Raw genomic sequence first — 26,465 nt, 5'->3', positions numbered from 1 at the left:
TCCACACTAAACACACACAGACCAGCGATTTTTAAGTATGAATTTCTCTATAATGTATTTATAGGAGAGAGCAGCAGGTTGATGGACAGCTAGAACTGTTCTGCTCCCGTGTCTCAATTTGGAAAAAGAAAGTGAAAAGGGCGTTGTACTTTCCTAATAAATTAGGAAATATGTTAATAGTTTACCACCTTAGTTTGCTCTCTCTCTCTCTCTCTTTTCCGTCTCGAGTGATGCAAAAATGGGAAAAGAAAGCTTTTTTTCAGTTTTATTTTGGCCGTTGTAGTTGTCTCTTGTATTAAAGTTGGTACAATTAGTTGGATTCAATTCTTTGTCATATATTCCCTTCATCTAAAAAAACTCAACCTAGGAGGGACTACTCCTAGGACAACAAATCTGGATAAGGGTAGTCCAGATTCATAGTCCTAGCCTCCTAGGTTAAGTTTTTTTAGACGGAGGGAGTAGTACATTGCAAATTTCTTGCCACAGCTGCATTTGTTCTCATTTTTTAATAGTGGATTTTCATTAATCTAATATCTATATGCACAAAGGATATACATAGCCAAAAGAGATACAAGAGCACAGAGGAGAACATACAACAATCAAAAAGAAAAACCTACAACCTCGGCACGCCTTTGCTTCTCGACATCCTCTCCTGAAGTAGCCAGATTCGGTGAGTGCAAGTTGTCTAGTCATCGCATTTGTTCTCATATGAACATGAACAAGGAATTCTTCAGTAATACAACCATGCATGGAATATATATCGAAAAAAATTTACACACCATTATGAATGAAAACGGATTGGATAGTTTCTGATTCATTCGGTTTCTGATTCAATAAGACTGCCTTTTTAAAAATTCGGCAGGTAGTAACGGATATATTAAGATCCGAATATGGTATTCATTTTGTCGGATGTGGATTGTCCGACCAAGTTAATCCAATTTTTCTATATACCATAGAATAGATTGTACACCATCATAGCATATCCAATATTCCATTTGTCGCTTCTATAGTATATCTAATGTTTTGTCGCTTCTATCATATAGATTTCTCGCGAGCCAGAGAGTCTAATTGGATCCTTGCTTGATGTCAGATCATTGCTTGTTATCACTTTTGTACTTATATGTACGTGCCTATTGGTTCATTTATAAGTTGAGTCCACTCTGATTCCATAGTATTTACAAAATTCAAAGTAATCTGTTCCATATCCACAAAGTTAAAATCTACTTAGAAATATGTTAAAAATACAATATATTTATCAACCATCCCTATCTGATCCATTCCATCCCTATTAATTAAATGGCATATTTGGAGTCCTAATCTCATTGAGAGGAAATCAAAGGGGTATGCCACATGAAAAGGGATATGTTCAGTAATAAGTTTTTGAAAAGGGATAAGGTACAACATGACTGTTATTACCTGATTCCTTCTCAGAACACCTGGATTGAATCTTTTTATTATTATTATTTTAGAAAGGTGGACTGAATCTTTTGATATGCTACGGTTGGCTACTGTGGAGGGATGGCAAATTCAGGTTCATTTGGCAATTAGGAACTTTATAGGATTTTTTTTGTTCAATTTCTCCAAAATTCCTTAAACATTCCTCCATTCCAAAGGAGGTTTGAATTTTCTATGTGCTACGCATGGCTGCTCCGGAGCGATGGCATACGGATTACATTAGGCTTGACCGCTAATTTATATGGTAAAATATATGAAAAACCCACAAAACTATAATAGCCTTAAAATGTTTTGAGGCAAATCTACAAGCATGATGTTTATTTTTTTTCTAATACATAATACATTCAATCTAAATATATTTTTTTTAAAAAAAAGATATTTAAAGTTTAAAAAGTTTAACTCGAACATGTACAAACTACAAAACGACTTGTCTTCTTGGCTGGAGGGAGTAATTATCTTCGTGATCATAATAGCCCCATAATATGTAGAATGCCTTTTTTTTTTCCTTTGAACAATGTAAATTCACAAGAGAATATGGCAGAGACACAGAAGTAAGTGTGAAATGAGGCTACACATAATTGTGCTAGCTCCAAAAGATCAAACAACCACAGCTCCAAAATTTCAGGCTACCTCCTGCCGGTATCAGCATCTTCAGTTTGCTCACAAGAGCTCTGTCCTACGGTAGCTGGTTGTGTCAAAACGTCGAGTAGGCTTAATCAGCAATTCAGCATTGATCATCAGGCGTATAGTTTAGCAAGATCATCCTCATATGTCTTCCTGAGCACTTCCCTCTTGAGCTTGAGGGCAGCAGTGACAAGGCCAGACTCCGGGGTCCATGGCTCAGATATCAGCTTGATCTTGGCCGGGATCTCAAACTTCTCCAGTCGCGCTTGCTTCGCAGCCTGAAATAGCAAGTTTATGTCATTAGAGTTGAATTTTTCATTCTAAAAGTGGACGTGGTTTGCAAATTTTCAGCTTACGTTCAAATTAGTATGCCGCAAAGGGCCAGGTCTAGAGTTCATCCAAGGATGCACCCTACATTATTGATGGACGAGGTGAGTGGAGAATACAAACCTTTGATAGAGATCCAAGCACTTCTTTAACAGCCTCTGGCTTCTGGCACAAATCTACGAAATCGGTGTATGTAACTCCCTGCTGCGAAGCCCAGTTTTCCAGCTCATTGTGTGCAGCTACCACAAGTGCAACACAGTAACTGTGGAAAGGATCAGCATGGATCATGATGTTCTCCACATATGGGCTCACAATCAGAGCAGCCTCCACCTGTGATGGTCCAATCAGTTAAGAAGGGCTAACAACTACTAGTCTGAACAGAACATGACTATTGCTGACCTTCCCGAGAGACACATATTCACCATGTTGAAGCTTCACAATATCCTTTTTACGGTCAATGATTTCAAGGCAGCCATCTGGGTGGAAGCGCCCGATGTCACCAGAATAGAACCATCGCATACCTTTTTCGTCATCCTTCACAAGATAAATGAGGTACAAAGGTTATGTAAATTATTGTGGATAGAAGGTTATTACTATGAGCCGTGAAGTAGTCATCGAACATATTGGTAACAAGACAACATACCTTATAGACTTCATTTGTTTTAGCTTCATTCTTGAAATAGCCTTTAGTTACATTGGGACCACCAATGACAATCTCTCCTCGAGGCATTGGGGAGTCACTTGTTAAGTATCCACCTTCTGACCAGTCAATCAGCTGGATAATATAATTACAAAAATGTCAAGCATCGGTGTGATGCCAACAGATAATAGTGACTAGAATAATATGGAGATCAATCAGATTACTGAAAAAAGATCAGCGTGTTACAAATATCAAAGCATGAGCTTGTCAGTGATCACAAAAACCAAAACAGTGAACATATTCTTTCATATATGGACGATCTTCAAGACTTCAACTCACAGTGGTTTCTACCAAAAACGAATTCATCTGAAATTAGAATATGGGTAAGAAAAACAAAACTTACCTTAATGTACGAACAAGGTAGTGGAGCACCAACGCGACCAACAGATGGGTCATCATACTCAGAAAATGTTCCTCCAGCACATGTCTCAGTAAGACCATACCCTTGCCCTATTGGAACCCTGAAATTGCATAAACTTGTTAATTCCCAGGTCTCTATGCATGTTGAAACAAATAAGCATAGTTCATTCTTCATTGTGTTTAAATTTATGATTTCATTGTGTTTAAACATAGTTCATTAAACAAGGATGGCAACTAACAACATGGGATGATGGTATTCATAATCTTACCCAAGGCATATATTGATAAATCTCTGGGTATCTCCTGATAGAGGTGCTCCACCTGAAAGTACAAAGCGAATTTTTCCTCCCAAAACTGCTCGCACCTTTTTGAAGACAAGCATATCCCACAAGAGTTTCTCTAATCCCCATGCACCCAGCCAACTTCCATTGACTGCGGCAAGTCGACGATTATAGGCAACATCAAATAACTGCTTTGCTACACCACCCTTTGTATCCACCTAAAGCCATCCCAATATGAAAAATAACAATCAGTAAATTAAGAAAGAGATGAAGAACATTGGACGAAACAGCTTAAAGTGCAGTACCTTCTTTCTCACACCATCACGAACACGATCAAGTATAGCAGGTACAGCGGTCATCAGTGTTGGCTTGAGTGCAGAAGCATCACCCAGTGTTCCCTTTTTTATTTTGTTTGATGTATCAGTCAGGGTCAAGGGTGATCCATATCCTATGGAAGCCCCAACAGCAGCTATGAGTGCCTGAAAAAAAAATCCATACAGTGAGTTATTAATCTTAAGTAACCGATGATGTAAATAGATGCTATTTTAGAGTCACCTCAGCTGCCAACTCAAGAATGTGTGCAAGTGGCAGGTAGGCCAGGTATACATCCTTTTTACCAATTTCAGGCACAATGGTCATAACTGCTGAAAGTGTAGCCAGGACGTTCCGATGGGTCATCATTACTCCCTATAAAACATTTTTAGTATATGTTAGTTTATTTGCAGAAAATACAGTTAACTGATATTTCACATGGTATGTGTATCATGAAGTAATTGCCAACATGAGTCCTGGAAGTAAAAGGCAAATTTGTAGCATAAAGATATTCCAAAATGAGAACACTGGAAAAACAGGTGGGCTTGGGCAAACCTTAGGCAATCCGGTGCTACCGCTTGTATACATTATCACTGCTACGTCAGATGGGAGAGGCATGTTTGCATCAACAGGTGCTGTATCTCCCAATCTACCTACATCCTCAAACGGCTCAATTATCCAGCTAGTGCTTTTTTGAGCTAAAGAAACTTCAGCTGAGATTCCTTCCTCATTGATATAGATAACTCGCTTTACTGTGTCAAGCTGCCCACTTATATCAATCATTTTTTTCAGTTCTTTCTGACCACATACAACAGTAGTAACCTCTGTCTGGAGAACATAAGGGCAAATTAGCTCATTTAGTGACAGAGACTACAGTACAGACAAGGTGAGACACAAGTGACTGTACTGTCTACTTACCTCATTTAGTGAGTGGCACAGTGCTTCCTCTCCCAAGGAGGCGTAGATTGTGACAACTGTAATATTTTGCCTGAAGCATGCCTTGCAAATAGAAGAACAGTAACTTAGAGAAACTCAAGTTCAGATCTCAATGGAACAGGAACAAGGTTGATCTCAACATTAGAGAGCAATAGGGGGGAAAAATAGGAAACAGAGTCAGGGTGGATGTATGTTAAACAAACCAATTAAGATTTATATAAGCATGCAGCATGTGCAATATTTCCAATGACTAGTATCTTCATGAGGCACTATACTTTTCACGGTATGACAGCATGTACATATACGCTCGGTAACCCATACCATTCCTGTGTCTGCTGCTGTCACACCTACGAACCTACCACTGTCAGTTACACACATACCATAATAATCAAATGTTGTGCCACCCATTGACAAATCTGAATACCCCGTTACTCAATTTACATGATTACGTTAAATAAAGAACTGCACTATCATTCTGTATTACTACTTCAATACTTTTTTTGCCACGATGTTACTAGTTGAATACTGTTGGTTGTCCGCTATTTAGATAAGCATATTAGCAGAGCAGAACACCTGCAATTGCAGGGTTTCTTAGGACAAACCTTGTCTGGAACACTCATTTCTATCTATGCATGTTTCACTACGTAGGAATTTTGCTCTATGTATTTATCCATTGCATTCCTTCTTCACATCTCCACAGAAATAGAACACACAAGATTAGCATATGAAACAATTACAGAAGAAGAAACAGGGGCCTACCTGCAGAGCAATTTGCCACTCAGCCCGCGTCTCGGCGAAAATAGCAACACGATCAGTCTTCTGATGGCCTAGCCGAATTAGTCCAGATGCGAAGTTGCAAACACTCTTGAATACCTCAGCGTAGCACTTCCAGTCATACTCTCCAAGATGAAGCTTCTCAAAGGACCTCCCATCTAGTGATGATTCCTGTTCCCTGGAGATGAGCTTCCTGGTGCCGAGGAGCGGCATGTTGACATAATCCTTGCAGGACTGCTCAAACAACTCGGCGAGCGTGGTGACACCTTCCCAGTGAGTTTCAACCGGTTGCTTGAATCGATAGTTGCGGATTGCATACCCGGGCTCTCCACCCACATCAACTGGCAGTGCCCTCATCTTCCCAACCATTCTCCTCTTCCGTAGGAGAAGAGATACCGCAATTGGGACGAGAAGACCAACAAAATAAGGGTTCATACTTATTCAAGAATGCTCTCTGCACTGAATTATATATGGGAGGTGAAGTACAGTTTCACATGTGCACTGAAGAAGAAACCTGCATAGTAAAGATATGAATCTCACAAGGTAAAGGAACAGAATCATAAATAAATAACTGAAATTTCAAGTAGGTCAGATTGCAATATGCAAACAAATTCCACGTGCAACAAACAGGCTGCAGCCTGCAAGGCTCCTCCTTTGGGCCCATTGTATAGTGAACTTTTAGGTTAGAATTGCAATATGTAAAGGAAAATCCATATATGCAACAAACAAACAAACAAACTGCAAGGTTCGTTCTTTGGGCGGCCCATCGTAATTGTGCAACCACTCCACTTACTGATTGACTCATTACAAAATAAAAATTGACTAGGTGATTGCTTTGGCAATGTATCAAAGCATGTAGGACGCGATGCAATGCCCCCAAAAGAAGAGAATTTGACAAAAGCTACTACCTCCATCCCATTTTTCATTCATCCCACACGTACCAAAATACAAAACCAAAAAATCTAAAATACCCATAATTTATCGAATCACAATGCAATTATTGCTAACTTTATCTTACTCTCAATACATTTATTCTCTATTTTTATAAACTCCGATGCAATGATCACTCAAAAATCAAAATAAACTTATTTTGGGACAAACAGAAGAGGCCAAAAAAATGAACAGTATTATGGGACAGAGAGGGATAGTTAATCCAACGGGTAGTTGGAACTGCAGGTAACAGTGTTCTCTCTCTAGGTTTCGCCACACAAGCTGGCGCTGCACTTACCACCGTCCCTACCCTACATCTGCGATGAGCCGATGATGATGATGCGTGCATGCATGCAAGCTCCGAGCCGCGGCGGCGAGGGGAGGGCGGTTACCTTGCGGAAGGCGATCGTGGCGTGGAGGGATGGAATTGGGGGGAGAGGGAGAGCGCGGTGGCGGGCGGCGAGTGCTCCTCGCGTCGGCGTGGGCGGCGGCGCGTGGAGAGTTGGCGTTGCGTGGTGCGAGATGATGGATTCGTTTGCGGCCGGCGTTTGTGCTGGCCCCACCAAACCAAATCTTCTCCTTCCTCTTTCACTGGGCCTGCCTTCCGCGGCCTAAAGAACAAGTCCATTTAATGTCCCTGAAGTATAGGTTGAGTTTTATCAGCAGCCCTCAACCGCCGAGGGGGCCCCACCAAACCAATCTTCTCTTGTCCTTGTTGGGCCTGGATTCCTCGGCCCAAACTGGACAACCGTATCACCGTTTGGAATAAGTTCACTTGTCATTCCTCATCTTTACGTCTTAGACATCCTTAACAGCCATACCTACTTATAAAATCGGGTTAAATTAAATCCTTCCACAGTATAAATGACCGGTTTCACTGATCTAGCGCTTACGTATCAAAAACGGAAGTGAGCCCCACATGTCAACCCTCACTCTCCTCCCATCTTCTCCCTCTCTCTGTTCTCCTCTCCTTTCACGTGCTCCCGGTCTCTCCTTCCAAATCAGGTCAGGCAGCTAGCTGAGCAGCTCGGCGACGGGGGGAGCGAGGCGAGGGGCCTAATGATGGGGGACCGTTGCATCAGCGAGACGGTGCCGATGTTTCAATCAATGAGACCGAACCGTTCGGTCTCGCTCTTCCGTCCCGCGAGACGGTCTTGTACTTTCCCCACACGATACCATCCGTGACGTACGCACTCATCATTTTCATCAATGATTGTGCAAGATCGACGATTTATTTGTAAAAAAAAATTTACAACCCGAATATTTCTTTTCTTTAGAATGCAACCCAATATTTCTAAAAGAAAAAGAATGAACAGTATATTTTCAAATTTAATTTGGTTGGCCACTTACACGTGGACCACACATGTTTTTTATTTCTAAAAGAAAAAGAATGAACAGTATATTTTCAAATTTAATTTGGTTGGCCACTTACACGTGGACCACACATGTTTTTTATTTATTCATTTGCTGACTAGATGCCACGTCGGCGAACCACTCATTCATATTACTATGGGATCTAATTTAGATGGTTTGTGCGGTTTAGTAGGAATACAAATTTATCAAACTCAACGTAAAGGTGAGGGACAGCAAAACGGGATTATGGGCCATATTTAGATGGAATAAGTTCACCAGAGGTCCCTCAACTTAACAGCGAGATTTTTTGAGGTCCCTTGACCACAAAACCAGAAATGTGTACCCCTAAACTCCCTTAAACCGTTCACCGGAGGTCCCTCGGCAGTATTTTTGTCCGGTTTTACTGACGTGGCATCCTAGTCAGAAAAAATATATTAAAAAGTACGTGGGGCCCATATGTCAGCTGCACATTCTCTTTTCTCATCTCTTTTTCAGTGAGGCGGCCGGGTAGATGAGGGCGTGGCAACAGGCGGCGATGCGGGCACAGCGGCGCGCGGGGAAGAAGCGGGGGAGGGGAGAGGAGGCGGGCGGCGTGGAGCGAGCGCGCCAGCGGTGGCGGGAGAGTGGGAGAGAGGCGGCTGGGACGGCGGGAGCGGTGGGCAGGGCAGCGGGCGAGAGTGGCAGCGGAGCGGCGGCGCTCGTCATGCTCCAGCTCTTCACCGCCGGCGTCTTCGTCGTGTTGGTTGACCTCCACGAGCGCGGTAGGCGGAGCAGCGGTGGGCGGAGGGCGGCGGGCAATTACGACGGAGCGAGGGGCCTGGTCGGCGAGCGGCGGGGGGACAAGTGTGGCTGCGGAGCGGTGGCAGGCGGTCGGCGGCGACCTCTTCGCCGATGCGGCGCACCACCCCCTCTCCCGCCGGCCTCATCTTCGCCGATGATGCGACGAGGTTGATGGGCTCCTCGTCGTCGTTGCCGTCCCCGGGTGGGAGCAGCGGCGCGGGGGGCTTGTAATCGTCGTCGTCGGGCAGGGCGGCCTTGGCGCCCTTCTTGCCGGAGAGGAGAGAGAGCCAGCCGAGCTTCACTCGCGAGCTTGTAGGCGGCAATGGCGTCCCTCCGCGCGCGAGAGAGGAAAGGCCAAAAGCCCGTGAACGCATGCATGCTAGCTATGGGTTCTCAAGTGAGGGATACATGCATGCAGTAGAGAGAAAAAGACCAAAGCAAAAGCAGCTTGTGATTGATTTGCAGGCTGCACGGGTTGAAAGTGACAAGATCGATCGATCGAATATATATGTATATATTCATGAATGAATGCATATATGCATGTAACTCTAGGCCTCGCCCACGGCGACGACGACGGTGGAGAGCCGACGACGACGGCGGCCACGGCGCGCGGCTGCTCCGCCCGCAGCCTCCGCTCCGCTGCCTCCGCTCCGCCGCCGGACGGCCGCGCCGCGTAGCCTCGCTCACAGCAACGACGACGGTGGAGAGCCGACGACGACCGCGGCCACGGCGCGTGGCTGCTCCGCCCGCAGCCTCCGCCCGTAGCCTGAAGGAGAAGAGGAGAGAAGGAGAAGAAAATAGAAGAAAAAAATATGTGCAGCTGACATGTGAGCCCTACGTATTTTTTTTAAATTTTTTTTTGCTGACTAGGATGCCACGTCAGTAAAACCGGGCAAAAATACTGCCGAGGGAACTCCGGTGAACGGTTTGAGGGAGTTTAGGGGTACACATTTCTGGTTTTGTGGTTAAAGGACTTCAAAAAAAATCTCGCTATTAAGTTAAGGGACCTCCGGTGAACTTATTCCTATTTAGATAGGATAGAAGAACAGTCACCATCATGGCCCATATAGTCTTCGTTAGGGCTGGCCCACTCTCTGGGATTGGGCCCGGTGACCGTCAGCCATGGAGGATTGGAGGCGACGAGGATGAACGGCTCAAGGCACGCAAAAACATATAGTCCGATCGAGAGAAAAGAACTTTAGGTTGCCCTAGCTCGTGAATGCATTCTATTCTTCGGCTTCGCGCAACACTTTGATTGTTCTTTCGTCTCTCACATTTTACTTGGAGACCACTTCATTCTCGCACTAGAACAAAAATGCATGAGCAACAATCCTCAAGTTCCTCCTCGATCCGTCTCTCACCTTTTAATTGGAGAGAGAACAAATGAGCCGAGCTAGCAAAATCCTTACTACGTACTTTCCTGTTACGAGTTAGTTCACCCCCATTACACATCGATCGATCGCACCACAAAAAACACCAGTGAATCGATCCAAGGAGATGGAGGCTTAATTATATTACCCCCGAATTCGACCAGAGGAAGAACGTGGTGCGGCAGCATCTCCTCCAGACCATCTTCGTGCTCTGGCTCATCGTCAACACGACGAGAGGCCACAACATGAGCTATCGGGTGGTCACCTGGGCGTTCTGGAGCCTCAGCGTGTTCAAGGCGGCGGCGATGGTCGCCGAATTCCTCGTTGGGCGGAGCAACGATGTGGCCTCGCGGCGGCGCATGGGAGTGGAGGTGATCGCGCGGTACATGGAAATCGAGGAGTCCCTCGCCGCGGGAGACCAACCGGCTAACCCCAGGACGATGAAAGGGTACAAGTACATCTTCCACGGGGAGGCCACCGTGGCGCCCATGAGCCGGGACGGCGACATCCTGGCGCAGATCAGCTCCAGCAAGTCGGTCGTCACCATTGACTGGGTCTACCCGTGGATCGACGATCAGGTCGGGTACTCCGAGTTGGAGAAGGATTTGGCCAGGGACATATGCCTCGCGTTCACGCTGTACAAACTGCTGAAGCTACGGCTCTACGGGTACATTCACGCAGCGGCTGGGTCGCAGAAGGCGAAAGATCTCATCTTCGCTCGAGCTTTTCCAGGCGGTTATCGTCTTCAACAGCAACTGGATGATGTACATCAAGACCGTGTACGGCTGCGTGCGCGACGAGCGGCCCTGGTACAACAGGCGCCGCCGCCACCTCTGGTGGAAGGAGTACATCGCGCCGCCCAAGATGAATTACTGGGAGGACAATCTCGGCGAATATGTGCTCCTCGAGGGGTTCAACCACCGACCGTGGGTGTGGAACCTGCTGTCGTGGCTGACGCTGTGCCTGGTGGAGCCACGGAGGCAGGGCCAGAAGAGGGGACGGACCAAGCACCTGACACGGGAGGTCAGCGGAGCCGTGCTCCTCTCCTTCAAGTCTAGCTCTGGGCGGCTCACCAATGGCATCTCCACCTTGCGAAGGCACGGCCTGTCGTCTCGGCTGGGGTGGGCGTGCACTTTCCCAAACCTCACTGACCAGATCCTTGTGTGGCACGTCGTCACCACGCGCTGCGACTGGGCGAGTGGCCGTGGCCGTAGCCGCCGCGACGACGACCACCATAACAGGCTCGTGGCGAGGAGGCTGTTCAACTACTGCGCCTACTTGGTGGCATTCGTGCCAGAGATGCTCCCGGACCCGAGCTACATCGCCCAGCAGATCTTCGACACGACGGTGCAGCAAGCGCGGGACCACTTCGACGGATGTAGGACGACGAGCTCCGTGCTCGCGAGGCTACAGGAGATCCAAGACAAGGAGAGATGCGGTGCCCGCGTCCGAGAGACAAGTCAGCTCCACCATCATCGAGAAGGCGGCGCTGCTCGGCGGCCAGCTCAGGATGGCTATGGACAACGAGGAGCGGCTGTGGCAGATGCTGGCCGAGTTCTGGGTTGAGTTCATACTGTTCCTCGCGCCATCGGACAACGTGGACATCCACGTCGAGATGCTCGGCGCAGGCGGCGAGTTCATGACGCATCTTTGGGCGCTAGTCTACAGTGCCGGCATCCTGACACGGCCGGACGGTGGCGCGTCCGTGTAGATGCATGTTTAAGCTCCTGTAATCACGCAAAAAAAAAAGGGCTCCTGTAAGGTTAGAGTATGATTTGGTTGTAATTAAGCCCCTTAGATTAAAATTCACATATATTTTCTAATTCCTTCTATATAGAACTCAAGGTTCCCAATCTCCATTCCTTTATTTCCCGCAAGCACGTTTCTCGAACTACTAAATGATGTACTTTTTGCAAACATTTTATATACAAAAATTGTTGTAAAAAGATCATATTAATCTATATTAATCTATTTTTTATTTTTTAAGCTAATACTTAATTAATCATGCGTTAATCCGTCTCTCTGTTTTGCACATTTGTATCTATGTGATTCATGGTTATTATATGTATCTGTGGTGTCTGTCATCAATTACCAAAAAGGAGGAGATTGAACCATCTAGGCCCCCTGTTAATGACCAAATTTGGTAATCATGAATCAGGTTCAAGAACGGAATCAAAGTGGATTCGGTGGAGAATTGTATTCGAAGAACAGAGTGCGCATCAGCTGCGAGAGCATCGGCTGAAGACTGTATCAGCTAAGATGGATATGACAGAGGATAGCCGATACAGCCGATGTAGCCGATTTCGTTGAAGATGGTCGTAGGATCGTCTTCGGGATCAACCAACGTGCTTCATGAGGATTGCCTCGATGGAGATAAGCTCACAGATAGGCAACTGTATCTATTAATTAGGATATTTTAAATAGGTTCTTTAGAGATATGTTTCGGCAAGAGTCTGCCGTAAAGTCTTGTTCGTATCTTAGAGTTTGTTAGAGATAAGAGTCGTGTCCGGCAAGGACCGTTTATTTATCTCGGGTATAAATATAACCCGAACCCATGTAATTTACAACAACAACTCAATAACACTTTCGACGCATCACCACCATTTTTCTACTTTCATTGTTTCGACGAGTTCTTGCTTTCAGGTTGTGCTGCATCGATTTCGATCTTCAACAAGAGGTAAACTTGTCATGGCGGCTTGCGTTCTCAGGATTAGTGCTTCCATCTTCATGATACTATAATCTTGTTTATGTGAATCGTCGAGTTATCATATATATGCTTCATAATCTTTATTAGTTTCACGATTTAACCTATGATTGGCTAGTATTTATCACTGGAGAGTAGCCGATAGAGTTAGATTTCGTTATTAGTCTAAATTATATAGCATATATACCATCTTTCTGATGTTTTCATCATCTTGCTTAGATCTTGTATTTATTCCTATGCTTAATGTTGCATCGGTTGAGTTTGATCTATTAAGTAATATTCATAACTGCAATATCTAGCTTGTTTTATGATTACTAATGGAGATAGCAATCGGGGTTTCAGCCTTTATATGATTACTTGTTTTATGATTACTTGATTTAGCTACTTTATTCCTTGTATGCTTGATTGACATGCTAAATATGCCCTTTATATTAAGATCTTATTGCATTAAAGTATATTATGGTCGTTGTCTGATATATCTTGTTTGTTTTAATATCTTAATATAGAGTGGTATTGGAGTATTAGCCGACACATGTTAGGTCTTTTTGATCGGCTATGCTATAAACGCATATATAATCTTCATCTTAAAGTACTTTTGAGCATAAGTGATTTATACTATCTCGACTTGCTGTTCAATCTATCCCAATTACTTAGCCTAAATATATTTCAAGAAGATGATTATATATTGTTAATATCTACAGCTGATCGAATATATTTAACCTTATATTACTTTATTCTTCATCGCCGATCTATTGCCAATAACATCGACTCAGAGTTTGAACGATATGTCATCGGCCCCAGCCGATCGGCTATCGTGTATGGATTTAACCTTGGTTTTCTTGTCTTTCTTTCTTGTTGATTGCAGGATCAAATTAACTGGCACGCCTTTGAACCCGAGAGCAAAATTTAGGACCTGCACTGGAGTTAAGCAAATCTCCCAGGCCAGTGTGTGTTTTTCGCATCAACACCCCCATCGTTGATTTTGATAATTAATGATAAGTGTTAATTGTGGACTAACTATTATCTTGAGTTATACATTTTGAGATAGGACCACATAATGTGCAAGCCATGAATGATCACCGAGGATTAAAATCGATGATGCAAAGCAAAAGGAACAAAGACGATGAAACTAGCGTGTTTTATTTTAATTGATCGAGGAGTTTGGGCATGCAAATTTGCCAGATTTGTTTAAAGCTTTGCCATACTATCAAGAGGGGTAATGACCTAAACAAAGAGATGATCAAAATGCCAGATTAGGTCATTTCCATTTAGACTTGGTTCGCTTTTAAATTGAATTGCATTGTTTGACCAGGGTCGGTCTGACTGGAGGGTGTTGGCCGGTCTGACCAGGCCCCTCCTAGCCGGTTGGTCTCGTATGGGTTGGTGATCTAGAGCCACAGCCGGTCAGACCGAGCCCCTGGTAGTCTGACCGACCGCCCTATGGCGGTCTGACTGCCTCCCCCCCCCCCCCCGCTGTCAGTGCATTTAATGCACTATAACTGCTAGTTTTCTAGCCTTTACAATGTAGGCCGGTCTGACCAGCCACCCAATGGTGGTCTGACCGGCAAGGCACAGAGTTGGGGATTTTGACCCCAACGGCTAGTTTTTGTGGGATGGGCTATCCCCCACTGTCGACGGGTGATACCCGTAGACCGGATATAGAGGGTATTGGGGTACGTTGGTACAAGGATCTACGTAGTACGACATCAAGCAAACAAAAGATAAGAATTATACTGGTTCAGGCCCCTTGATAGGTAATAACCCTAATCCAGTTGATGTGGGATTATATGGTAGAAAACATAGGTTACAAAGGGAACAAGGGAACTTGTCGGATCCAGCGAGATTGTAGTCGAGTTGTTTCAACTAGCCCTCGACGACTTGGCTCCTCGTAGGCTCCGGCTTCGTAGGCTGTGTAGGTTGTGTTGGCTCTGAGATTCGATGTCCTAAACCCTCCCCGGGGGGTCCCTTTTATATCGCAGATCTAGAGGTCTCCACGTAGAACTTGGAGGTATCAGACCCTATACGATACGCCAACGACCCAGTTCTGCCCGAGTAGGATTCTTCCCGTCTGTATATTCCGTGAAAGGTTTCCTTAGAATATACAGGAAATATCCGCATGCGCGTGGGTATGCCATATCGATATGTAACGTATATCGAAGGGTAAAGGGTATGCCTAACCCGTAACCCTGACACCCACCAACAACAAGGGGATTCTCTTGGCACTTGCTTTATTTGCATACACCCCTTGCAACTACTCTCACACTCTCTAGTGCTTGTGTTCATCCATTTGTTGTGTTTGAGAGTTGATTAGCCAAGAGTCAAGTGCATTGCTTCATTGTGAGAGCTAGTGTGGCACTTGATCATCTTCGAGTCGGATCATCGCTTGTTACTATTGGAGGTTGCCGCCTCCTAGAAGGCTTGTGGAGGTGTTGCCCGGTGACCTCTCCAAGGAGATTGTGGAGAAGGCCCCGCGCCAATTGTGAGTGGTTTGGAGTTCACCACCTTCAAAGTGAAAGAAGAACTACCCCTAGTGATCGAGGCTTGGGTAGTCCACTTCGTGGGCCGGCTCCCACCTTGCCCACCCCTTGACGAAGGAGGTTAAGCATCTAGGCCCCCGTTGTTAATTTTGGTAATTAATGACAAGCACTAATTTTGGACTAACCATTGTCTTTGAGCTATATATTTTAAGTTAGGTTCACATCATGTGCGCGCATGGATGATTATCGATGGATTAAAATTGACGGCGCAAAGCAAAAGGAAGAGAAGACGTAAACTAGTGTTTTCATTTTAAATTGATCGAGGCGTTGGGCGATCAAAATTGTGCTAGTTTATTTATAGCTTTGTTGTACTATTAAGAGGGGTAATGACCTAGCAAAGAGATTATTTTAATTGCCACATTAGGTCATTTGCATTTAGACTTGTGCTCACATTTCACAACACACACTTGCTATATATTGTTGTTCACTGTTTGCACTGAGTTCGGCCTGACAAGGGCCAGTCTGACCGCGGCCTAAGTGCCGGTCTGACCGCAGGGTCACGGCCGGTCTGACCGCCGCCTCGAGGCCGGTCTGACCGGCAGGTGTGGGCTGGTCTGACCGGCCGGCCATATGGCCGGGATGGTGTTGTCTCGGTGTGCCGATCCCGAGCCGCCGGAGCCGTATTCGATCAGACCGAGCTGGTGGTGGTCTGACCAAGCCGAGGCCGGTCTGACCGGCCACCCCATGTCGGTCTGACCGGCCAGGGCGGTGGGGCCCAATGATAGCCCTACAACGGCTAGAAAACTAGGCGTTGTAGAGTAGCACGGTCTGACCGGCCACATACCTCCGGTCAGACCGGCAGAGCACTGAGTTGGGGGATTTCACCCCCAACGGCTAGTTTTGGTGGGTGGGAGTATAAATACTCCCCCACCAGCAGCAAGGGGACTCTCTTGGCACCCAATTCAATTGCATACACCCCTTGCACCTTTCTCATGCACCTTTGAGCTTAGTGTTCATCCATTGTAGTGGTTGAGGTTGTTCTAGCCAAGAGTCAAGTGCATTGCTTCCATTTGTAGAGCTAGTGTGGCACTTGATTGATCATCTCCACGTCGGGTCATTGCTTGTTACTCTTGGAGGTTGCCGCCTCCTAGACGGCTTGTGGAGAAGATGCCCGGTGACCTCTCCGAGAAGATTGTGGAGGAGGCCCAGCGCCGGTTTGTGAGTGGTTTGGAGTTCACCACCTTCGGAGTGAAGGAAGAACTACCCCGAGTGATCGAGGCTTGGGTAGTCCTCTCCGTGAGCCAGCTCCTGCCTTGCCCACCCCTTGATGAAGGGGGCGTGCGGTGGCTTCGTGGTTGAGCGGTGGAGTTGGGCTCGCCTCAACGGGGAATAGGAAACCAGCGAGTTTCCGAACCTCGGTGAAAAATCTGTTGTCTCCTTATCTCATTTGATTGTCGTATTTACATTTGTGCAATTTACATTTCTAGAGACATACTTAAGATCATATCACCCTAGGATTGCTAAACATTGACATAGGAGTGTGATTTACTTTCCTAGAGATATAATTGAGCCACTATCACCCTAGGTTTGCAAAACATAACTTAGTTGCTTAGTTAGAGTTGACCCTCACCGAGCCTAGCAACTTAGGTTAGTTTTGATTAGCTGTCATTTAGTTTTAAATCATCTATTCACCCTCCCCCCTCTAGTCGACATCTCGATCCTACAGGGGGCTTGCGATGGCTTCAGGGTTTTGAGCGGTGAAGTTGGGCTCGCCTCAACGAGGATTAGGAAACCGGTGAGTTTCCGAACCTTGGGTGAAAAATTACTTGTCTCTTATCTCATTTACTTATTGCATTTACAATTGTGCAATTTACTTTCATAGAGACATATTTGAGCCCATATCACCATAGAATTGCAAAACATAACTTAGTTGTTTAGTTAAGTTTATCCCTCACCAAGCCGAGTAAGTTAGGTTAGTTTTGATTATGTGTGATTTAATTTTCATCGCCTATTCACCATAGAAATAAATAGTATGAGTATCTTAAATAGGAGACCACAAATATCAAATGTCTCTCAAAAAAAGAACCTCCTCAAGCATTTTTTTAAGTAAAATCTATTGTGATTCAATAAGTTGTTCTTCTCGTATTCTTTTGTTCTTTTTTAGCACCCAAAAAATGCTTTTTGGCAACCTTATACTTCCTCCGTTTCAGGTTATAAGATATTTTGACTTTAATCAAAGTCAAACTGCTTCAAGTTTGACTATGTTTATAGAGAAATATAGTAATATTTACATTCATTTTATTAAATTAACAATTAAATACATTTTTATAATAAATTTATCTTGGGTCGAAAATATTATTATTTTTTCTATAAACTTGGTCAAACCTAAAGCAGTTTAACTTTGACCAAAGTCAAAACATCTTATAACCTGAAACGAAGGGAGTAACTCCTAAATTAATTATTTAGTAAATTAAATAACAAGAACAGATGAAACCATACTAATTTTAGAACTAAAATTTAGTCTAAATAGTTGCAAATGAGATTACTAAAAAATTAGAACATCATAAGTCCTCACCAAGTCACGATAAGGCAGCAGAGCTCAGAGGGCTCGGCGCATGGTTGCTGGCTACTAGGCGTTGGAGCTATCGTGCCTAGCGGTTGGCTCGCTCAGGAGTCAGAGTCGATCCCGCCATCGTCCTTGCCCGTCGCGGTGTGGGCTGTGTGGCATCGGTGGTCAGGCAACGCGCGCGTAAGGATCTCAGGGAATCATCAAGTCAGAGAAACGCCGAGCAGAGAGAATGAACCGATGATCACGCGTGCGTCGTGATGCCTCAACCGCGCCGCATGTCTCGCTAATCGTATCGCTCGTGGAGATGTGGATGCGCCAATTGGGAGAAGAGGTGCATGTGGTGTGTGGTTTGATGGGCCCCTCGCCGGCCTGGGCCCTAGGCGATCGCACAACCCGCCTAGGCCCAGAGTTGGCCATGTTGTTTCTTGGGTCTTTTTCTTTTTGGTTGGTTAGCTTGATGAAGGTTCCTGTTCAGCCTAGTCATGCAAGAAAGGAAGTGGAATGCTACATGTTAGCCACATGGTAATTGGCAATACACAATTTATGCAAGATAAGTAGGTAGTACCTCTTCCTTGGAGCTGCCTCAATTTCTGCATCACCATCATCATGTGCTTTAGCAAGCCTGCAAGTCTTCTGAAAATGACCAAACCCTCCACATCTTTTGCATCTCACCCTTCTAGTCCCGGCTCAAGTGCACCCCTAATCCTCTGAACTCTAGGCCTTCCAGCAATCCTCTTGAGCTTAGGTTCTCACACTTTGAATCCTAGATCCTACACAGGCCATTGTGTTCTATCTAGCATAGTTGGTACTCTACCTGCATATGATGCCCTAAACTTGGCCACAAAATAGCAATCATTCACAAAATAAGAAATTTGTACACCTCTGTTGGAACAAATCCATGTTAATGCATGATTGCAAAGCTTGCCTGATACCTACCACTTTATGCATGAGTAAGTTTTGTTTGTCAAGTGCACTATATGCCTCCCAGCCTGGTTGTCAACATCAACAAATGCCATCACTGCCATGTCATCATCAGGTCTAGCTATCTTCACCACCCTCAAATTGTTACTTGTTGCATTCAGCTCCTTAATGACATTTGGCAAGATACCATCAGGCAACTTTTTGCCAACTTGTCTTCTTAGGCACATCTTCTTCATCATGAGCTTCCTCAAAGAATCAACTAACTTATGAAGATGTAGCCTTTTCATTCCTTTGATCTGATTGTTAAAACTCTCGAATACATTATTGGTCAAGTAGTCACACTTGCATGTTTCTTTGAACCCACACCTATACCAGATTCTTGAGTGATGTTCTTCTAAGTATTTCACAACACCTAGGGCAGCTTATAAACTTGTTCTGTGTGATACCTAAATCCATCTTCTATAAAGCTTCTTGCAGCAGAATACAAGTGTTGTGTGAAGATAGGTCCACAATATTTCTTCATGAAGTTACTATACAGATGTCTCATGCACTCCCTATGTTCAACTTTTTTAAAGACAACACCTACAGCTTTCTCTAACCCTTTACATGCATCAATTGAAATAACTTAAGTCACTAGAGGAACCTATAGCTGCATGCAGTTGTTGCATGAACCATGACCAATTATCATCTGTCTCTGAATCAAAAATAGCAAAGGCCATGTAGAATAACCAATTGTGACCATCAACAGATGTAGCATATGCTAGTTGTCCTGTGTATTTACCAGTTAACCTAGTTGCATCTACACCAATGTAGGGCTTACAGCCATTCAAGAACCCATCTACACATGGTTTGAAATCAACAAACATTCTACTAAAACACATTTTCTTCCCTACTTTCTGCAATTCAATGTTCACAAGTGTACCTGGTGATTTCTTCTCAATCTCTGCCTTCCAGTTGAACAATAGCTGAAAATTTTCCTCATACTTCCCATGAATTTGGTCAAGTGCCACATACACACCTAACCATGCTTTAGAATACTTTACCTTTATCTCATATTTCTCTTCCAACTTTTCCTTTGCATCCTTGGGGCCTCTCTGGGGATTCTTCTTTAACCAATCAGACAACCTATCTGCAATCCATCCTTGACTGGCCATCTTTCCTTCCATCAGCTTGGTTGTTGGGCATTCATGTGGAAACGATAGCCTCTTTATATGTGCATACAAGCATAACAAAACAGAACAATATGATCAAACATGATGAAAAGTAAACAACATGCTCGGATATGATCAAAACTAAACAACTTGGGTCAAATATGTAACACATACTTGGATAATTCTGTCATCATGAAGCTTAGAGGCATGAATACGCCATTTACACCCTATGTGCTTGCATTTGGTAATGTATCTTGTGGGGATCTGTTTGAATATTAGCAAGCTCAAATCCTTGGGTAACAACAAAGTGCCTAATAGCTTGTCTAAATGTTATCATGTTAGGAAAACAAGCATCCTTTTCAATTACTGGCATCTCAAGATTATGCAACACATTCAGTTCATTTGAGTCATCATCATTGACCTCAACCTCTGCATAAGGTTCTGCAACCCCAAAAGTCTCACTAGGGCCATAAGTTTGAGTAGGCACAGAGGGTTCAGCACCATCAGTAGATGGAATAGGTGGCACATCAATATATAACCCCTTACCATTGACACATATATACTCTTCCACATTATCAAACACATTAGGCAATGTCCCATATGCTTCTTTGGTTGCAGGTTCAGTAGAAACTGTCACTTCAGATACAAATGCTCCTTGCCCTGTCTGAATAGGTGGAACAACACATATAAGCACTAAGAGTTTTGTTTCTGAGGTTGAGGATTCGGTAGAATCTGCCACTTTAGATGCAGATAATCCCCGTGCACTATGAGTAGGTGGAACAACACACAATGGCTCTAAAGGATTAGGATTAGCCATGAGTTCACTATCAACCACTATAGCCATGAGTTATGCATGCACATCTCAAACATAGCACTCAACTCAACTTCCTAGATGAAAGAGCATCTATGCCCCTAGTGGGTTTTGGTTTATTGATGACAAACGATTAAGGGACTAATGCACTTATTGAGTGTATAAGCAAGTGATTAGTCCGATGAAGAAGCTAGGAAATGGACTTATCGATGGATGAGAATTAAAGAGAAGATATTGAAGATGCGGGTATGAAGTGACTACCTATGGCAAGACGGTGAAGCGCAAGCGACGCACAGTTGCGATGGACCATGCGGTGGTGAAGGGCAAGCAAGGGGCTTGGTGCCGACGAACCGAAACCGGTGGTGAAGGGTGAGTGAAGACTGTGTCGTGATGAACCGTGCGAGACCATTTGAAGCCATGGATTATCCACATCAATCATTTGAGAAATAGAAGATGAAATGTCAAAGATCAAGAAGATGAGATCTTCCCGATGATCAGATGACCTTGACGTTGGTAACCCTCCAAGTGAAGAAACAATATGGTGTGAAGGTACTCCTATTGGTATAACTTTGCCTTTCAAATTTGAGTTTAGGAGGCCGTACTATTAAGAAGGATACCACATGCATATAATTGGTTAAATACTAGTGCTCAAAATGCTTCATCTTTGTGTGAGTTGAAAAACCTAAGCCAAAATTTCAATCCCGAGTTGTTTCACTTGTCACAACACTTACACCGGGTTTCTATGCAAGTTTTTCAACATCTCTTGAAGGTTTTGGACATGTTTTATGTTGGGTTTGATAGCCCACGAAACTAGCTTTCCATAGAGTCCAAGATCTTCGAAATCGAAGTTCGGAGTAAAAAGTTATTGCATTTTTACTTGAGCAACATCAGACTATCCGATTTGAAATCAGACTATCCGATGTATCGAACTATCCGATTTTTCACAGAACTTCACTCGCTGTCTTGATTTGAAAAATCCTATCGAGTGAGTTTTTCTAAGTATCAGAGTATCCGATGTTGAATCAGATAGTCCGATGACACAGAGACTCCGAAATTTCATGGAACTTGAGTCTCTGTTTGAGGACGAAGTTTTTGCTTCTAAAAATATCAGATACTCCGATTTAACATCAGATAGTCCGATGTCTCGGAAAGTCCGAAATTTCATGGAACTTCGTTCTCTGTTTCTCGTTGCCTTGGAGGTTTAAAATATCGAACTATCCGATATTGTATCGGACTATCCGACGTGGGTTGAAAGATTCCCCTCCAACGGTCACATTTTGGGGGGATCTATATAAACCCCCCACCAACCCTTTTCTAGGGTTGCCCAAACTCATTTCATTCAAATCTTGTTTTGGGTTGAGCTTTGTGCTAAGTGCTTTGGATCTTTGAGCTCTCTACCTCTCTATCTCAAATCCCCCTTGTTCTTTGTGACTTGGATCTTTGTGTGTGGATTTGGAGTTTGGGAGTCTAGTGTGTGTTTCTTTTGATCTTGAGCACTAGGATTTGTCCAAGAGTTGTGTGGTGTTTATTACTCTTGGAGGTTGAGGACTCCTAGACGGCTAGGTGTCGTTCTTGGGCCACCGATCTACGTGTGGTTGGCCAAGAGAAGTTTGTGAAGGCCGGATCTCGCCTCCGCAAGGAAAGAGATACCCTTAGTGGAAGGAGGAGTGCATTTGTGCAACCTCACGAGGATAGGGTTGAAAAAGACCCGGCTCTTTGCGAGCCCCTCAACGGAGACTAGAATCCCCTCAAGGATTTGAACTCCGGGAAATACATCGGCGCATAAACCTCGGTGATATCCTCACTCTCTTTACCTTCTTGTTCCATTGCTCTGTACTATGCTAATATTGTTGTTGGTCGAGCTCACCTCTTTGCTTGTGGATTGAATCTAGATCTCTTAGGTTGTTCTCTTGTTTGTATTGTTGTTGTGCAGGTCAGATAGTCTGATCTCAGTTCAGACTATCTGATCACATAGGACTATCCGACCTGATATCATACAATCCGACCATGTTTTGTTTTAGCTTCCGCATTTATTTTTAAAACCGCCTATTCACCCCCCCTCTAGGCGACATCAAGGTCCTTTCACTAGACAATTCTAAGATCCTCGCTATATCTCTTATCCAAGAACCACATTGTGGCTATCTATTTCTCGCCCCATTTCACCACTGTGCTTAAGCTCGACATCAACAACCCCAAACCGAAGCTACCTGTTGATGCAAAAAACACACACTGGCCTGGGAGATCTGTTTAGCTCCACTGCAGGACCAAAGGTTGATGAGATGCGGGCGTGCCAGTCAGTTTGACCCTGCAACTGACAAGATATACAAATAGCAAATCAATGAGCCGATCGGCTGACAAGCCGATAGATTACTTCCAACCGATGTTGATACCAGCCGATAGCGATAGGGTTTTGAGCTATCGGCTATAATTCTGATGTAGATTCTGATGCTTGATGTAAATAACAATATAAAGGCAACCGGCTGATGATAATGCAAGAAAGCAACAATATAATTCAATAGAAACCAATCGGCTAACAATGATATGATAGAACAAGTATTGATCCGAAGGTTAAAACATACATCGGCTGGAGGTCCGATATCATAAAATCCACAGATTAAATTAAACGGTGAAATATTTGTTATCATTGGCTAAATCCAACTTATATGCAATCCTTGTAAGTCGATGCAACATCCAAATACCTCATCGGCTGAAACCCCGATGAAACCCTTATTGGCAGTCAAAAAGCAGGCTAGGGATTATGGTTCTAAACACGGCTTAGTAGATCAAACTTAACTGATGCAGCACTAAGTATGAAAAGAAACACAATATCGAGACAATTAAGCCGTTGACTGATGTTTAGGGTGGTAGATGCCTTAGCTAATCTAATCTAGTAAAACAATTTAGCCGATACCGGCAGAAACCCTAAAGCGAGAAGACAACAGATTGAGCTAAATTGAGATACTAAGACTAGATTAATTAAGACATGTTAAATAGCCAGGCAAATATATCAACCAAACCAGAGCAATCCAAGAGGTCGAATGTACTGATGCAGCCTTGAACGACACCGACATAGACGATACAATTGCCTGGGCCGGCGGAACATTGGACTTACCCCTTCGCCGGAGATCGAAAACCAATGCAGCCCCGCGTCAGGTGCCAAGTCTCGCCAGACGATAAAATAAAGTAGAAAAGGTAAAAGGCAGCGATGCGTCGAATTGTATTGATCATGGAGAGATGTTACAATGACCCCGGGTGTACATATTTATACCCATGGGTAGATACTAGTCCTTGTAGGACAAGAAAGAAACTTTCCTAAAAGATAAAAGGAAAACATAAAGTCCTTATGGGACACTAACAAATATTGCCTAATTAATAGATAAACTACCATGTCGCATTCTCCTGGAACTCGGTCACTTCTAGATAATCTTCCTTTAATATATTAATTTTCTTAACCGAATATAGCAGGAATCCGACTATTGGCGACGTGATAATTCTCTTTGAGGCTTACCAAATTTTACTGTTAACACTACCGTACTCGATATCCCACTTCAGTGTACAACCCTTAATATACCCCCGCCTACCACTGACTCCATCATGGTGAAAGCTTCGATCTTTAACTCTAGCGAGAAAACACGTGTACTGACTTAGGTATGAAACCAAATCAAATCAATCCTAACGGAATAAGCTAATTTCACCTCCCAAATCAGCTCAAAACAAAGCAAATTGGACGACATTGCAACGGATTACAATTGCTCACCTTGCTTCCACTAGATCCATCGGCCCCATGACCTCCATCGGTGGAATCAGATGCCCTACCCCTCCATCACCACCGAGTGCCTCCTTCCTGTCCCTGCACTTGCAGTACGCCTTCGTCGTCACACCCCTTGCTGCTACCGACGTCGTCGTCGTTGTCACCACCGCTTCTTTTAGGGTTTGAGGGCTCGAGGGAGAGGTGATCGGGTTGCAGCTGCACAAGCCGATTCGGTTGGTATACTAATTCAACCAGGGGCAACTTAATCCAAACAACCAAGCCATAGTCAAATACGGTCAGATTAATAATGGCATGGATCTAATTAACCCAAGAATCTATTGGTGGTTTGAGAGGTGGTCTTTTGGGGACAAAACCCATCCAAGCCATAGCGAAAGTGGAAAACATAATAAAACTAGCAGGGTGGGTGCGTGCCTAGATTTAGAGTTTACTAAAAAAAACTCAGCTAGTCGATCTGTTAATGCGCTCGCGATTTTATGGCCAGTGCATGCATATGGTGTTTAATGAGTTTTTAAGTTCGGGGTCAATGGTACGGTTTTTTTTTTTAGAATTACACAGTACAACGCAGACACTCACAATGCATGCACACTCACCCCTATGAACACACGCACGTAAACCCTACCCCTATAAGGACTGGTGTCTGATTGTTTAGTTTTAAGAGGAAAATGCCCGCCAAAAAAAAAAAGTTTCAAGAGGAAAATCCAAATACATACCAACAAGTCAATGTTCTTTTCAATTTCTCCCAAAGAACTTAATTTCGTGCATGTGCTCCTCACAAGTTAATTTCTCTTTTAATCTCCTACCTCTATCAGTTTTCAACAATTTTTCACACCCTATGAGCCCCACTCAAGGTTTACTAAGCTGTTTGGGGTGGGGTTACCACCACCCCATGGTTTGACGGTTACCGAGATAACCATGCGGTTACCACGAGGTATACCGTGGTTTCAAAAACTAAAAATGTTACCATACATGATAACCATTATAACCGCACGGTTTTTATAAATCATGGCCCCACTATTGCAATAAGCAAAGTGGGGTGTATACCTCGGCTTCCTTCCACCTTCCACTTTTACACACTTTAATTCCACTAGCGCTATGGTGTTGAAATATGACAACAATCACATATTATAGAAAAAGCGTATTAAATTTCATGCCCAGCAAGAGAAGATACTATCGAGATCCACATAATGCAAGAAATCACTAAAAATCAAAATCTAGGCAAAGATGGGAGTGGGGAATGTTTTAATGGCACGGAATTAAGTTGTATTGGTAGATTAGAAAGATTCATGACTTATAAGAGGTTGTTTGAATTTTTTATCTTAGTTTTTTTTATTAGTGAGTAGGCGAAGATAATAATAGAGTTGGAAAGGAAATGATAAATATTGATAGTTAGACATAAATTTAGTATTTGTCAGTGCAGTAAGTAAAAGGAAAATATGTGGGGCAAACCACCTATAATGCAAAGTTGATAACTACCCCAGGTTAAAAAAAATAAACGTTAAGGATTTATCCACGTCACCCCGAGTAAATTTTTTACTTCAAGTAAACTTTTACCCCGAGAGTAAAAATTTTACTCGGGGTGGCGTGAACATATCTTTTATGTTCATTTTTCAATCCTAAGGTAATTTCTAGATTTGTACTGTAAATGTGGTTTGCACGGTATGGGATATTCTTCCGTAAATGAAGAACTCCAATAGCTGCTTGACACTTGTACTCAGCGGCCTCGATCTGTAGAAGAGTAAGCTTCCTTGGATCGATTCAGAAGTTTTCGATGGTTTGATCGATGTGAAGTTGCATGTGACGGCAATGTCGTTACGAACAAAGCTTAAGGCCCTGTTTAGTTCAAAGACAAAAACTTTTT

General features: G+C 43.9%; 1 protein-coding gene across 1 annotated transcript; it reads right to left on the bottom strand.

Annotated features, from left to right (window-relative positions):
- Window positions 1-1,938: 1,938 nt before the first annotated feature.
- On the bottom strand, window positions 1,939-7,242 carry LOC4351610 (long chain acyl-CoA synthetase 9, chloroplastic). The gene is made up of 12 exons (XM_015765261.3): window positions 7,092-7,242; window positions 5,755-6,283; window positions 4,978-5,058; window positions 4,615-4,887; window positions 4,303-4,434; window positions 4,053-4,226; window positions 3,736-3,965; window positions 3,450-3,567; window positions 3,050-3,181; window positions 2,806-2,940; window positions 2,530-2,736; window positions 1,939-2,357 (listed from the first exon to the last, which is right to left on the bottom strand). Exons 2-12 carry the CDS (start codon window positions 6,202-6,204, stop codon window positions 2,193-2,195), a joined length of 2,097 nt encoding a protein of 698 aa, XP_015620747.1. The 5' UTR covers window positions 6,205-6,283; window positions 7,092-7,242; the 3' UTR covers window positions 1,939-2,192.
- Between the last annotated feature and the right edge of the window lie 19,223 nt (window positions 7,243-26,465).

The sequence above is a fragment of the Oryza sativa genome, chromosome 12 (assembly GCF_034140825.1).
Source record: "Oryza sativa Japonica Group chromosome 12, ASM3414082v1".
Classification (NCBI taxonomy): domain Eukaryota; kingdom Viridiplantae; phylum Streptophyta; class Magnoliopsida; order Poales; family Poaceae; genus Oryza; species Oryza sativa.
This window is presented reverse-complemented; position numbering and strand designations above follow the sequence as displayed.